Here is a 13,772-nt window from a genome sequence, read left to right on the forward strand (position 1 = left end):
ATCCCATTTAGTCTTTGAAATAATTAGCGAAGAAGTTACACAAGTGATATTATCCTTATTTTACAGAAGAACAAAACAAAAATATATGTGGCCCAGAGACTGAGTGATTTACCTGAGGTTATGGGCTTGAGATTGCATAGCTGGAAGTAGAACCTTGGTCTTCTATATTAAATGACAATATTCATTAAGTTCTTAGCACAGGATTTGGTACCTAGTAAATATTTAAATGTTCCTGTGTTATTCCTGACTATTCCTTCTTTATTCTTAAAACCCCATTTTTTGAGCACTCTTCCTCTTAATATTTATAGTTCAAGCTTTGTACCTATGTACCTTTTTCCCTTTAGAAAATAAGATTTTAGGCTGCATTAATTTGATCTGTATAGGAATGATTATATGTTTTATATATTGGGACAAATTCCTCCTTTTTTTAATACTCTAAGTTCTAGGGTACATGTGCACAATATGCAGGTTTGTTACATATGTATACATGTGCCATGTTGGTGTGCAGCACCCATTAACTTGTCATGTACATTAGGTATATCTCCTAATGCTATCCCTCCCCCCTCCCCCCACCCCACAACAGGCCCCAGTGTGTGATGTTCCCCTTCCTGCGTCCAAGTCTTCTCATTGTTCTAGTCCCACCTATGAGTGAGAATATGTGGTGTTTGGTTTTCTGTCCTTGCAATAGTTTGCTCAGGATGATGGTTTCCAGCTTCATCCATGTCCCTGCAAAGGACATGAACTCATCCTTTTTTATGGCTGCATAGTATTCCATGGTGTATATGTGCCACATTTTCTTAATCCATTCTATCATTGATGGACATTTGGGTTGGTTCCAAGTCTTTGCTATTGTGAATAGTGCTGCAGTAAACATACGTGTGCATGTGTCTTTATAGTAGCATGATTTATAATCCTTCGGGTATATACCCAGTAATGGGATGGCTGGGTCAAATGGTATTTCTAGTTCTAGATCCTTGAGGAGTCACCACACTGTCTTGCACAATGGTTGAACTAGTTTACACTCCCACCAACAGTGTAAAAGTGTTACTATTTCTCCACATCTTCTCCAGTACCTGTTGTTTCCTGACTTTTTAATCATCACCATTCTAACTGGTGTGAGATGGTATCTCTTTGTGGTCTTTGCCTTTCTCTGATGGCCAGTGATGTTGAGCATTTTTTCATGTGTCTGTTGGCTGCATAAATTTCTTCTTTTGAGAAGTGTCTGTTCATATCCTTTGCCCACTTTTTGATGGGGTTGATTTTTTCTTGTAAATTTGTTTAAGTTCTTTGTAGATTCTGGATATTAGCCCTTTGTTAGATGGGTAGATTGCAAAAATTTTCTCCCATTCTGTAGGTTGCCTGTTCACTCTGATGGTAGTTTCTTTTGCTGTGCAGAGAAGCTCTTTAGGACAAATTGTTCTTAAATAATGAACAGTTGACACTTTTTCAACTGAAAAATTCAAGGAACTGCTCTTTCTGCTTTCTGCTCAATATGAATCTTCAATTTAGAAATGAGAGCCCATCATTAACAATTCAACATAGCTTATTAGAAAAAAAAACCTAGTAAGAAATGTAAAATCTTTGATTAAATGAGAAAGTAATAGAAGTTCATGAGATTTGTATTTAAAGCATACTTTCATTAGAAAAGTTGATAATATGGATTTAACTGTGACATAATTGGAAAATACTTGTTTAAACTTAAAATTTTAAAAGAAATGTAAATGCGATGTAACTTTTGAATCAGTTGCTGAGTTTCTTTTTTGCTCACAAGAACCCTAACTGTGTGTTGTTTGAAAACACTGATGGAAATCAGGGAAAAAGCTCCAAAAGTTCCTAGGAAATAAAACTAAGTGATAAAGTCCTGGTATCTGCTGACTTGCCTTCCATTCCTGTTCTCTTCTCTTCTTAATCTGATTTCATTAATTCTTTCACCCTGGCTACCGGTTTAAGTCAGTGTTTTATGAGTCACGCAGCTTCAGATTTTGCTTTTGAAGCTTTTTGTTCATTACCTCTAAAGCTGTATTATCACTTTCTATTTTATCATTCATATTTCATGTATATGTTATAGCTTCATATTGTTACTGCAGCTTTTAGTTAGCTATAATTTAAAAAATATCTGTGATCTGTGGAAATAATTATTCTTAAAATAGTTATGGCAGAAAAGTAGTTATTGGTTTGTAACACTGCATTTTACTGTATAAGTTGTTGAAGGATAAGCATACCTATATATTAAGCACTACAAAGAAACTTTTTACAATAGCTTTTAGCAAACCATCATAGTTAAAATAAGATTTAGTGTACATATCAGGAATACGTTCTTAATGAAATAAGATTTAGGGAGCTATTTTTAGTTACTATATCCTACTTGAAAATTGTAGTTAAATTTCTAGCATATACCCCATTAATTTAGATGCAAATACAGATTTGAGATAAGGTAGATACATTATTTAGATGTCAACTCAGAAGTTGTTCAAGAAAAGATATTTTGTTATTTAGATGTAACTTGGAACATATTTCTAGTGTTTCAAGTCATGATTGGATGCCTAGAACAGGCAATAAAAATTTACTTAGCTGGTAAGGATAGCCACATTATTTCAAATATAGTTTAGCTATATTATAGATTAAATTGATTTCTGTGGACAGACTTTAGAACTTAATTACATTTTTTTCTTTGGGAAGGTATTTGTTCTTTGGTGAGAAAGTATTCTTGTAACACCTAAGTCAAGACTGTCAAACATGGCATATGCAGTTTACCAATCAAAACAAACTAATCACTTAAAATCTGTGTATTTTGTTTTATTTGAATTATACCTCAATTAAAACAAATTTAGCATGTGGGAGGAAACTATCTACTATATCTGAGATCTCTTGGAGCTGTGGTAACCATCCAACTTAGGCAAAATAGCTAGTACCATGTATGCATTTCTATATATACAGAAATATACTGTATATTGTATATACAGTAATCACTGATATGAGAAAAATAATTTTTTAATCAGGAAATATTTTATCGCTAGTATATATTGAGTGCTTATTATGTGCTTTATATACATTGGACTCATTTAATCCTCAACACAACAACCCTATGTAGTTCATACTAGAATTATTCCCATTTAAAGACAGGGAAAGTGATGTTTAGAGAGGCTAAGTAACTTGCCCATGGCCAAAGTATTAGAACTGGGATTTGAACACGGGTAGCCTGATTCCTAAGTAAATGACCACTAACATTAAAAAGACATAAACATAGAGGTGTTTGTTACAATGTTTGTTATAATACCTAAAAATTGTGAACTAGTTAAATGTCCAACAGTAGTAAAATGGTTCATTAACTCACGGTACACCCATCAATATAATATTATATTGTCATTTAAAATTGTTTTCCCAATTTTTGTATTGGGAAAATATAATAAATTTTTGAAAAATGTAATAGGATATACTGTATGTATAATACAGTTATCACTATGTAACCAACATTTTTATTTCCATCAAAAATTAGTTAAAGAAATATAAATCTAAGAAGTGTAAAAGATACTACAATTGAGTACTAGATTTGTGTTAATATCTTTTATATTTATCTCTTGCATTTCCTATATTGGCCCTGTTTACTTTTAAAATAGTAAAAATCATATGCTCTATTTTAAAACTAAATGCTAGTTTATTAACCCAGGAATAATAGCTAACTATACATTCATATTTGATAAAATAAAAAGACACTCATCAGAAGGGATACATATGTATGCTAGTATATGACATTTTTTAAATCACATGAGTAATTTGTAATCATCATAGAAATATTAGAAATTACAAATAAGCAAAACACACACGCTGAAAATTTAGTGTTCCCAAATCTAAAACTCAGACATACTATTTTTTTCTTTTGGGATTGTATATTAGATATGTTCTTAAGTTACAATAAAATAAATACTTAAAAGGCAAATTGATATATTAAGGATTTCAAAGAGTAAAATTTTTTGTTAAGCTTTGATGTTCTTTAGAAAGATTAGGTTATTCCACAAGTCACTGTCATTGAAAGAAAAGTAGTTACAGTGGGGTCTTAGGGGATAAGGCATTACCATTTGTTCAATTGAGAGACAGCTATCACTATGTTTTAAGCATTGTTCATGTATTAGCTCATTTAATCCTCATAGCAACCTTGTATGATAGGTACCTTTACTAGCCCCATTCTACTTAGGAAGCAGGCACAGAAAGAGTATGTATTTTGCCTAAGGTGTCATAATAAGTGAAGCTGGAGTTCAAGTCCCAGCAAGTTGGTTCTAGACTGTATGTTATTAACCATTATGCCATACTGCTTGCAAGTAGATCTCTAGATGTCAGAAATACTCATCTTCCTCTGGTTACCTGGTTGTTATAAATCTTTATGCTTAATACTTACGTCATTATATGTAAATTTCATATTAAACACTCAACTTATTCAGAAGAATATCAGCTAAGTGTAGGTTAAGGCTGTTTTCTATCAGAAATCATTATATATATATGTATTCCTCAGTTCTTATGTTGTTTAGTTTTTCTAAAAGTATGTCAAATTTTATAACATACAGAGAAGTATAAATGTATATTAGAAAGATTTTGTTTATTTGTGTAATTTGTGGCATAAGAAATATTTGTCTCAAGATTCGGTGCTTGTTTAGGTAGTTGCTGGATCCCTTTTGGAAATGTCAGTAGATATTCATACTGTCTTTTGGAATTTTTTCAATTTTAACATTTTATTAGTAAATGTAATTACAGGTTAGTAAATCACTTTTATTTGAACCTGTTTCCTTTGAAAGTTTTATATTTTTATTTGGGAATAGAAAAACCTTAACCTCCTCTTGTTGGGCAGTATGGTGTAAAACGCTTGGGGTTTGGAGCTTCGTATATAATCTGGGTTCAAATTATAACTTACTTAATTTGCGCAAATTACCCAGTCTTTTTGACTCTCAATTTCTTTGTCTGTGAAATGTAGTACTATTTAGGATTGTTAGGATTAAATGAGAATATATTTGGCATACTGTCTGGCACATGATACTTAACAGGCACTAGTTGTCTACATCTTTCTAACTTATGGATGCCAATGTCTTGGGTAAAATCTCAAACTCTATGAGTAAGGAAGGTGAGAATTTGAGGAAAATGAAACCTTAAAAAGATTGAATTCCTAGACTCCATTTAAAGGAATAAATAGGTCATGAATAAGACTTGCTCTGCAAAGGCTTCCATGTTGATCCTGGTCTTTGACTCCTTATCTGTCTGATTAAATTGAATTTGCTGCCATGGCATCCTTAAAGCTGGACCTTACCTTGTCAGTCCTGCCTTCTCCATGTTGCTTTGTGTGTAAGCTTCACTGGACTGCTTGCTTTTTGCTGAATATTTTATGTATTTCCATATGTCTACTTTAGCCTTTGCTTGGAATGTTCTAACTGCTCTTGTTTCTTCCTCTGTTTACTGATTTCTGACTTAACTCTTAAGGATTATCTAATATATTACCTACTTGGTGAAGCTTTATCTGTGTCCCCACAGAATTAATCCTTCCCTCTTTAACTCTTAAGCTCTCTTATTTTTTATATAATAGGGCCTTTGGCACAATTATAGGTCTGTGTGTCTGTCTTCCCTAATAGAATAGGAAAGCCTTGAGGATAGTAGTCTTTGCTTACTTAGCCTTATATTATATTCTCAGTGCCCCTTGTACAAAACGTTCAATATATGTTTGAATGATTATGTGAATGAAGGAGGGGCCAACTGAGTTTACTTTAATGATTATCTAACACCCATTTATGTATAGTTATAGACTTGTCTGAAATGAGTTAAATCCTTTGCAACCTTTGCTACTATGCTTTGAATGTCTCTTACAAAACTCATGTTGAAATTTAATTGCCATTGTGATGGTGTTAAGAAATGGGACCTTTGAGAGGTGATTAGGTAATGGGATCTCTATCCTTATGAGTGGATTAATGCTGTTTGCATGGTAGTGCATGAGTTATCTTGGGAGTTTGGCCTCTGTCTCACGTGCTTCCTTACCTTCTGCCATGTGGTAACGCAACACAAAGATCCTTACTAGATGCTGATGCCATGCTCTTGGACTTCCCAGTCTCCAGAACCGTGAGCCAAATACATTTCTGTTCATTCTAAACTACCTGTTTTGTGGTATTCTAGTAAAGCAACATAAAACTTACTAAGAAAACTGGTAGCAAGAGTGTGATTGTTGCCATAACAAATACCTGAAAATGTGCAAATGGCTTGGGTTCTGGGTAGAGAAGGATGGAAGAGTTTGGATAAACAGGCTAGAAAAAGCCTGTGTTGCTGTGAATAGAGCACTAAGGACAATTCTGATGAGGATTCAGAAGAAGAGAGCTATAGGGAAAGTCTGGAACTTCTTAGAGACTATTTAAGTTGTCATGATCAAATGTTGGTAGAACTGTAAATAGTAAAGGTCATTCTGATGAGATCTCAGAAGTGAAGAACAAGATACTGGAAACTGGAGTAAAGGCCATCCTTGTTAAATAGTTGCAAAGTACTTGGTGAAATTATGTTCATGTCCTAGGACTTTATGGAATGCAGAATTTAAGAGTGATGAACTAGGTTTTGCTGCAGAAGAAATAACTAAGCAGTAGAGCATTCAGGCTACTGGATGGCTCCTTTTAACCACTTAAACTAAGCTGGGGGAAGGGAATGACCTGAAGACAGAAATTATAATTAAAAGAGAGGCAGAATGGAAATACTTGGAAAATTTGCAGCCTGGCCATAGTAAAGAATGCAAAAGGTATGTTTAAGAGAGCAAACTAAGGCTGTGGCCCAGGAACCATTTGCTAAAGAAATTAATATGCCTAGAAGAGAGCCAGGTGCTATTTATCAAGACAGTGGAAAAAGACCCCAAAGACATTTTGGAGATCTTTGAGGCTGCCTGCCCCATCACAGGCCCAGAGCTCTAGGACGGCAGAATGGTTTGTGGCTCAGGTGGTCCTTCACAAGCTTGCTGCCCAGGACTACCTCAGCTCCCCATATTTCAGCCCAGTGGGCCTTGGCTGTCCTAGGTCTGGTTCAGAGGGGCCCAGGTGTGGCTTAGGCTACTGCTGATTACTCAAATGGTAAACCTTGGCAGCGTCTATATGGTGCTAATTCTGCGGGCTCACAGGATGAAAGAGCTGTAGGAGACATGGCTACCACCACCAGGACTTCAGAGGATGATGGGGATAGTCTGGGAGAGACTTGTCACAGACTTCGAGCCTCTACAGAGTGGAAATGTGGGATTGGAGTCAGTACAGAGAGTACCTGCTAGGGCATTGCATAATGGAGCCATGGCAGCAGGCCACCACCGAGGCTTCAGAACTGTAGAGCTACTGGTATGCAGTGTGACCCTGGGAGAACTTGAGGCTTGAGACTCTAACCTGTGAAAGCTGCATGGGCTCAGTCCAGCAAAGCCATGGAGGTGGGGCTTCCCAGGGTCTATTGGGATGAAACGAATGTATTTTGTAGGTGAGAAGGGCATGAGTTTTGGGCAGAATGCTATGCTTTGGATGTTTCCTTCAAAACTCATGTTGAAACTTCATTGCCATGTGGCATTATAAAGAGGTGGAACCTTTCAGAAGTGGTTAGGTTATAAGGGCTTTGCCTTCATTAATGGATTAATGCCATTATTGCAGGTGTGGGTTAGTTATCTCTGGAGTTTGGCCCCCTTTTTCTCTATCATGTGCTCATGCCCTCTTTTGTCATGTGATGTCTTCTACCATGTTATGATGCATCCAGAAGACCCTCACCAGATGCAGCCCCTTGATCTTAGACTTCTCAGCTTCTAGAACTGTGAGTGAAATAAACTTATTTTCTTTATACATTATCCCATCTGTGGTAATTATTAATTAGTATTTATAGTGCAAGGATAAATTCAAGTTTAGCCCTCATTAGAATGACCACATTTCAAGGAAGGGGCTTTGTACTTCTGTGCATTTCTATAAGGATAAAAATCTTAATTATATTCTCACTGAAATTAATGGTTTAGGTTAGGTAAGGTTGTTAGTGCTAATAATTATTTCTTTTAATAAAATATTCCTAGTTGTATTAAAAAAACATAGATGATTTGAATTTATATTTTTTGACCAAAATATATTTGTAATTTTGAGTAGGAATTCCAGAGTATTGGTAGCTGTAACCACTTGGGGTTTCCTGCTACTGCTTCTGGTGCCTCATTTTTTCTGATGTCTTCCATTTTCTTACATTTGTCTTCTAAGGTGGAGTTGAGATTATTCAATTAAGATTATTTCACGGTAGCGCATGGTGGCTCACGCCTGTAATCCCAGCACTTTGGGAGGCCGAGGTGGGCAGATCATGAGATCAGGAGGTCAAGACCATACCTGCTAACATGGTGAAACCCTGTCTCTACTAAAAATACAAATAATTAGCCGGGCGCGGTGGTGGGCACTTGTAGTCCCAGCTACTCGGAAGGCTGAGGCAGGAGAATGGCGTGAAACCGGGAGGCGGAGTTTGCAGTGAGCTGAGATGGCGCCACTGCACTCCTGCCTGGGTGATGGAGGGAGACTCCATCTCAAAAAAATACCAAAAAAACAAAAAAGATTATTTCACTTTAGGCCTCTGCTGTCTTCTGCTTTCTTTTTTTTTTTTAGTGAATGGATATAATATCCCAATACATTTTGATAATTGAACAACAGCTACATTTTTAAGTGGGGCTGCTTTCTTCTTCTTATTTTTTAAATTCCTTTTTCTTAATTTTTTAAAAAACAGAGATTGGCTAAGAGTTGGGACAGCTTTCTTATGTGAGAATAGTAGATGACAGCAAATATTTGTGATGTTAAAATGATAATCCTAATAGTTTTCTTTTAGAATCTTTATAATAAAAATGCTTTGAGGCTGAGGGTGAATTTATATGTTTCTAAAGAGACAAAAAATGTTCCTGGGACATAGTAAATGTTATTTAAATCTTAGATTTTTTTTTAGTATAATTTTTGGGTAGAAATTTGGCATTAAAAAATGCATACAGAGCTTTTTCTAAGTCATACAGGGCAAGACAGCATTTTGTCATGGCAATTAGTAAATAGACTCAGATAATTATAAAACATCTAATTTTAAAAATTTATTACAGAAACGGTACAGGTACATTGTGGCAAAAATAGAAAATACAAAACAAGCAAATATGAGAAAAATATACATGCCGCCACCTACATATTACTTTCAGTACTTTAGTTTATAATCTTTTGTCTACATATGTCTATATGGATATATATATGTATTCTTTTATCCAAATGATATTGCATTGTACATTCTGTTTTGAAACCTGCCTTTTTAAGTCATTTACATCGACTTTTCCATTTCAGTAACTTTTCATCTTATATAATGCCCGGATCACATTAAAATTTTTCCAATTAGCTCAAAAATTCCTTTATGGCTGGTTTGGCTAAAACAGTATCCAGGTCAGCATTGCACCTATGAAATTGGCTGTTAGGAACCTTATATCTTTAAAAATTAAGGGCAGCAACCCATCCTCCCGCTTCCCCCACCTCTCACCCACCTCCTACCCTTTTTTTTTTTTTTTTTTAAAGATACTGGCTTGTTGAAGAGAGAATGGATCATGTCCTACCAATTTTCTGAATTTGTCCAGTTTGCTGTCTCATAGTGTCATTTAGCTTGTTTATCCTATGTATTTCCTATAAATTAAAATTTATATCTGAATCCTTGGTGGATTTGAGTTGGAGATCCTTAACTATCAAAGATGATACTGTGCCTTTGTATTGCATATCAGAAGTTACATGATCCTTACTTGATTCATGATGAGGAGATAGATGGCCACTGAAATTGGACCATGACAGTCTTTTCTGCCCATTGTTCAATTATATTTATCTCTTGACATTAGAAAGTATTTTAGGTAGTAGTATTTTGGTGCTGTAGGAAAGTTCATTTTCTCATCAACCACTCACCTATTGGTTTAACACCATTTGTTGATCTTTGAGTATATCAGTAATTTTATTAGGGTTTGCAAAATAAGACTTTAAATTCTATTCTTTTACAATATTAATTGATGTTTTTTGGTAAGACAGAACTTGTGAAATGGGACTATTTAGTTGTCTTTAAATACAGTCTCTATAGGAAAGACAAAATACTTAAATCTTTCTCTTTACCATTTTTCAAAGTGAAGAACTATTCCATTAACCACCTCAAAAGGTGATAAATGAAAAGGGTGTTTTTAGTTGTTTTAACTTTTTTTTTTTTTGAGATAGGGTCTTATTCTGTTGCCCAGGCTGGAGTGCAGTGATGCAGTCATGGTACACCAAAGCCTCAATCTCCCTGGGCTCAGGTGATTCTCTCACCTCAGCCTGGGACTAAAGGTGTACACCACCACAGCCAGACAATTTTTTTTTTTTTTTTTTTTTTTGTAGAGATGGGGTTTTGCCATGTTGCCCAGGCTGGTCTCAAACTCCTGGGCTGAAGGAATCCACCCACCTCAGCCTCCCAAAGTGCTAGGATTATTGACGTGACCCACAATATCTGGCCTTAACTTTTTTCTTTTGAGTGTCTTTATAGACTCAAGGACTTTTATTTAATTCAGGATGTTTTAATATACTACCATTTAAATGTTTTCTTTGATGCTCAGATTGTCACAGCTAGTCATTTGGACCTTTATACCACCTCCTATGTCCATTTGATATAGGCTGTTAATCTCTGTAAGCCTTCCTTGTTCTCTTGGAATGAAAAGGTATCCCAGACTCACCTGTACCTTCCCTACTCCAGAGCTGGCATTAATTCTTTTTCCAAGGAGTTTGGTACCTTTTGGTTTATTATAATATTAGAGATGAAAATCTGTGTTCTAGGAATATTTATTACTGCTATAATGATGTTGCTTTTAGGCCATTTCAGAGAAAAGACCTAGAAAACAGATTTTTATAGACATGAATTCATACTGATATTTTTAGTATTTTACATGATTTCTTGATTTTACAATATTATCTCTGTTTTCTTACACTTATTATTATGAACCTTAAAGTCATTAGCATAACTTCTTTGCTTATTTCTACAATATAAAGAAAATAGTCCTGGTGCGGTGGCTCACGCTGTAATCCCAGCACTTTGGGAGGTTGAGGCAGGTGGATTCCTTGAGCTCTGGAGTTCAAGACCAACCTGGGCAGCACGCTGAAACCTTGTCTTTACAAAAAATTAGCTGGGCATTGTGGCATGTGGTTGTATTCCCAGCTACTCAGGAGGCTGAGGTGGGAGGATCACCTGAGCCCAGGAGGTCAAGGCTCTAGTGAGCCATGATCATGCCACCACACTCTAGTCTGGGTGACAAAGGGAGACCCTGTTTCAGGGGAAGGAAAAAAAAAGATAAAATTGTTTGAGGAGGCTTTATGTAGTGGCTCATGCATGTAATCCTGGCACTTTGGGTGGTCGAGGTGGGAGGATGGCTTGAGCCCAGGAGTTTGAGACCAGCCTGTGCCACATCATGAGACCTGGACTCTATTTAAAAAAAAAAAAAAAAAAAGAAAGTATAGGAAATAGTTTGAAGATATCAATAATGATATTACTGGAATCGGTAAAACTCTCAAAAGAAATGAAGTTTCTTCCTAGTTTTTATTTTGTTTAGAATAGTTCCTATCAAGAAGTGTAGTAAAGTGCAGTGTCCAAATAGCCCTTGTAACAAAACCTTTCTCTTTCTCCTGGGTGCCAATTTGACATTTAATCAGTTTTGTTTCTAGCAATGTTCAATGTATGAGATTATAAGTCTTTTTTTCTTTATATCACAGGAATCCTGCTGCTGCCTGTTCTTGCTATGCTTTTCCCTTTTTCTTCCCTTTCTCTATGAAGCATCCATTTTTATTAGTTTCTCATTTATCACTGAGGCATGCGTATGTGTATTGAGGATGTTGACATTCAAGCAAATATATGTGTTAACATTCTTTTTGCCCTCCCTTATACAAAAGATATACCCTGTATACTCTATTGGGCAGTTTTTTTTCCTTAAAATATTCCGTAGATCTCTCCAGTTAGCACAGTTATCTTATAGATAGAGCGTATAGTATACATATAACCTTTTCTTAAACTATGCTATTAAAATAATAGCTTTCAGTAACTCGATAATTATTTTTGGATTGAAAATACTACTGAAATCAACTCAATAATGTGAAAGCTGCAGAAAGAAAAAGACCTAGAAAAGGGCATTGGATTAGGTCAACTTTGAATTTTATTTGGAAGATAAATGAGTCCGGAAGGGAGTGGGCGGGGATTATTGGAGTTGGTCTTAAAAGGAGGCATTAGGCAGATTATTGGCTGGGCTAGTGTGAAAGGTCTGTCAGAAAATCATGAGATTAGGTTGATATAGCTCAAAAAATGAGAGCTGTTGTGATGAGTGGGTAAGAATCATAAAAGTGTAGAGTGTTGATGATTTTTATAGTTTATAAATGGTTCTTGAGTGTAAAGGTTTGTTTTTATGCTAGCTATAGTCTGTAACATAATTGACTATAATAGGCATGCTAAATATCCATGACAGTTGACCCTTGAACAACATAAGGGATATGGGCACCTACCCCTGTGCAGTTGAAACTTCACATGTAACTTTTGGCCCCCCCAAAACTTAACTATTAATATTTAGCCTATAGTTGACTGGAAATCTTACTGATAATATAATGTTCATTAATACATATTTTATGTATGTGTTAGATAGCATATTTGTATAATAAGCTACAGAAAAAATATTAAAATCATAAAGAAGAGAAAATATACTTACTGTTCATTAAGTGGAAGTGGATCACCATGAGGGTCTTCATTCTCACTGCCTTCACTTTGAGTAGGCCGAGGAGTAGGAGAAAGTGGAAAGGTCGGACTTGCTGTCTCATGGGTGGCAGAGGTAGAAGAAGGTCCACATACAAGTGGTCCCACACAGCTGAAACCGGTTTTGTTCATTGGCCAACTGTAGTTTGATTGAAAGTAAGAATAATAAATAAGTTTCTACTTCAGTTCAGTATTATCAAGTCATAGATAGCAAGGGCTGGAAGAAACCTTAGTAGTAATCTCTTTGAGTCTAATTATGTAGAATATGAAACTGCGGTCTAGAAAGGTTAAGTGACTTGTCCAAATTACACAACTAGTTAGAGACATAGCCAGCTCTTAATTCTGACTTCCAGATTTTCACTGTGTCTTCTTTTTTCTACAGCATGTTGCCTTAATTTTTAGCCATGAAAAATTAGAAGTTGAACTCTTGTCTTTTCAGGCAGGTGCAGATTTTGGGGTTTTGTTTTGAGTTTTGATTTTTGACCTAAAGTACTTTAGTTCTGTGATTTATAAAGCACGAGTTTTCTGTTTTTCTTATATACATGAATACTGTAAATATGGAAGTTACCTTTTATCTTTACCAGTATTACACATAAATGGTTATACATAAATACATTGACCACCTTTTATTACTCCAACTATGGTGGGGAAAGCTTTCTTTTCATAACTAGCTTATGTTTTAAAATGTATACTTTTAGTTTGATTGCTGCATATTTCAGATATTTCTTTCCTTAACTAAAGTACTCAGATATTTATCCAAACATTATTGCTATGGGATTTCCTGCAGAAAGACTTGAAGGCGTATACAGGAACAATATTGATGATGTAGTAAGGTAAGAATGCTTTGATTTTCTATTTCAAATATTGATGTTTATATTCATGTTGTATTTTCGTTTAGAAAAGATTTCTAAACCACAGAAAAAGATACTTTGTGATGTAAACTTTGTTATTGTAGTGCTCTATAATCATTTTTTGGCTTACTGTACCTAATGGACTTCAGTGGGATACAG

General features: G+C 35.3%; 1 protein-coding gene across 1 annotated transcript in view; it reads left to right on the forward strand.

The window, feature by feature from the left end:
* The window catches only part of PTEN (phosphatase and tensin homolog), a gene marked incomplete at its 5' end in the record, with an annotated part of 104,064 nt that overhangs the window by 16,727 nt on the left and 73,565 nt on the right, over positions 1 to 13,772 (forward strand). The window contains one exon of the mRNA XM_007963471.2: positions 13,511 to 13,595. Within this exon, the coding sequence (XP_007961662.2) occupies positions 13,511 to 13,595 (85 nt within the window). The remainder of the gene's footprint in view (positions 1 to 13,510; positions 13,596 to 13,772) is intronic.

This window comes from Chlorocebus sabaeus, chromosome 9 (assembly GCF_047675955.1).
Source record: "Chlorocebus sabaeus isolate Y175 chromosome 9, mChlSab1.0.hap1, whole genome shotgun sequence".
Lineage (NCBI taxonomy): Eukaryota > Metazoa > Chordata > Mammalia > Primates > Cercopithecidae > Chlorocebus > Chlorocebus sabaeus.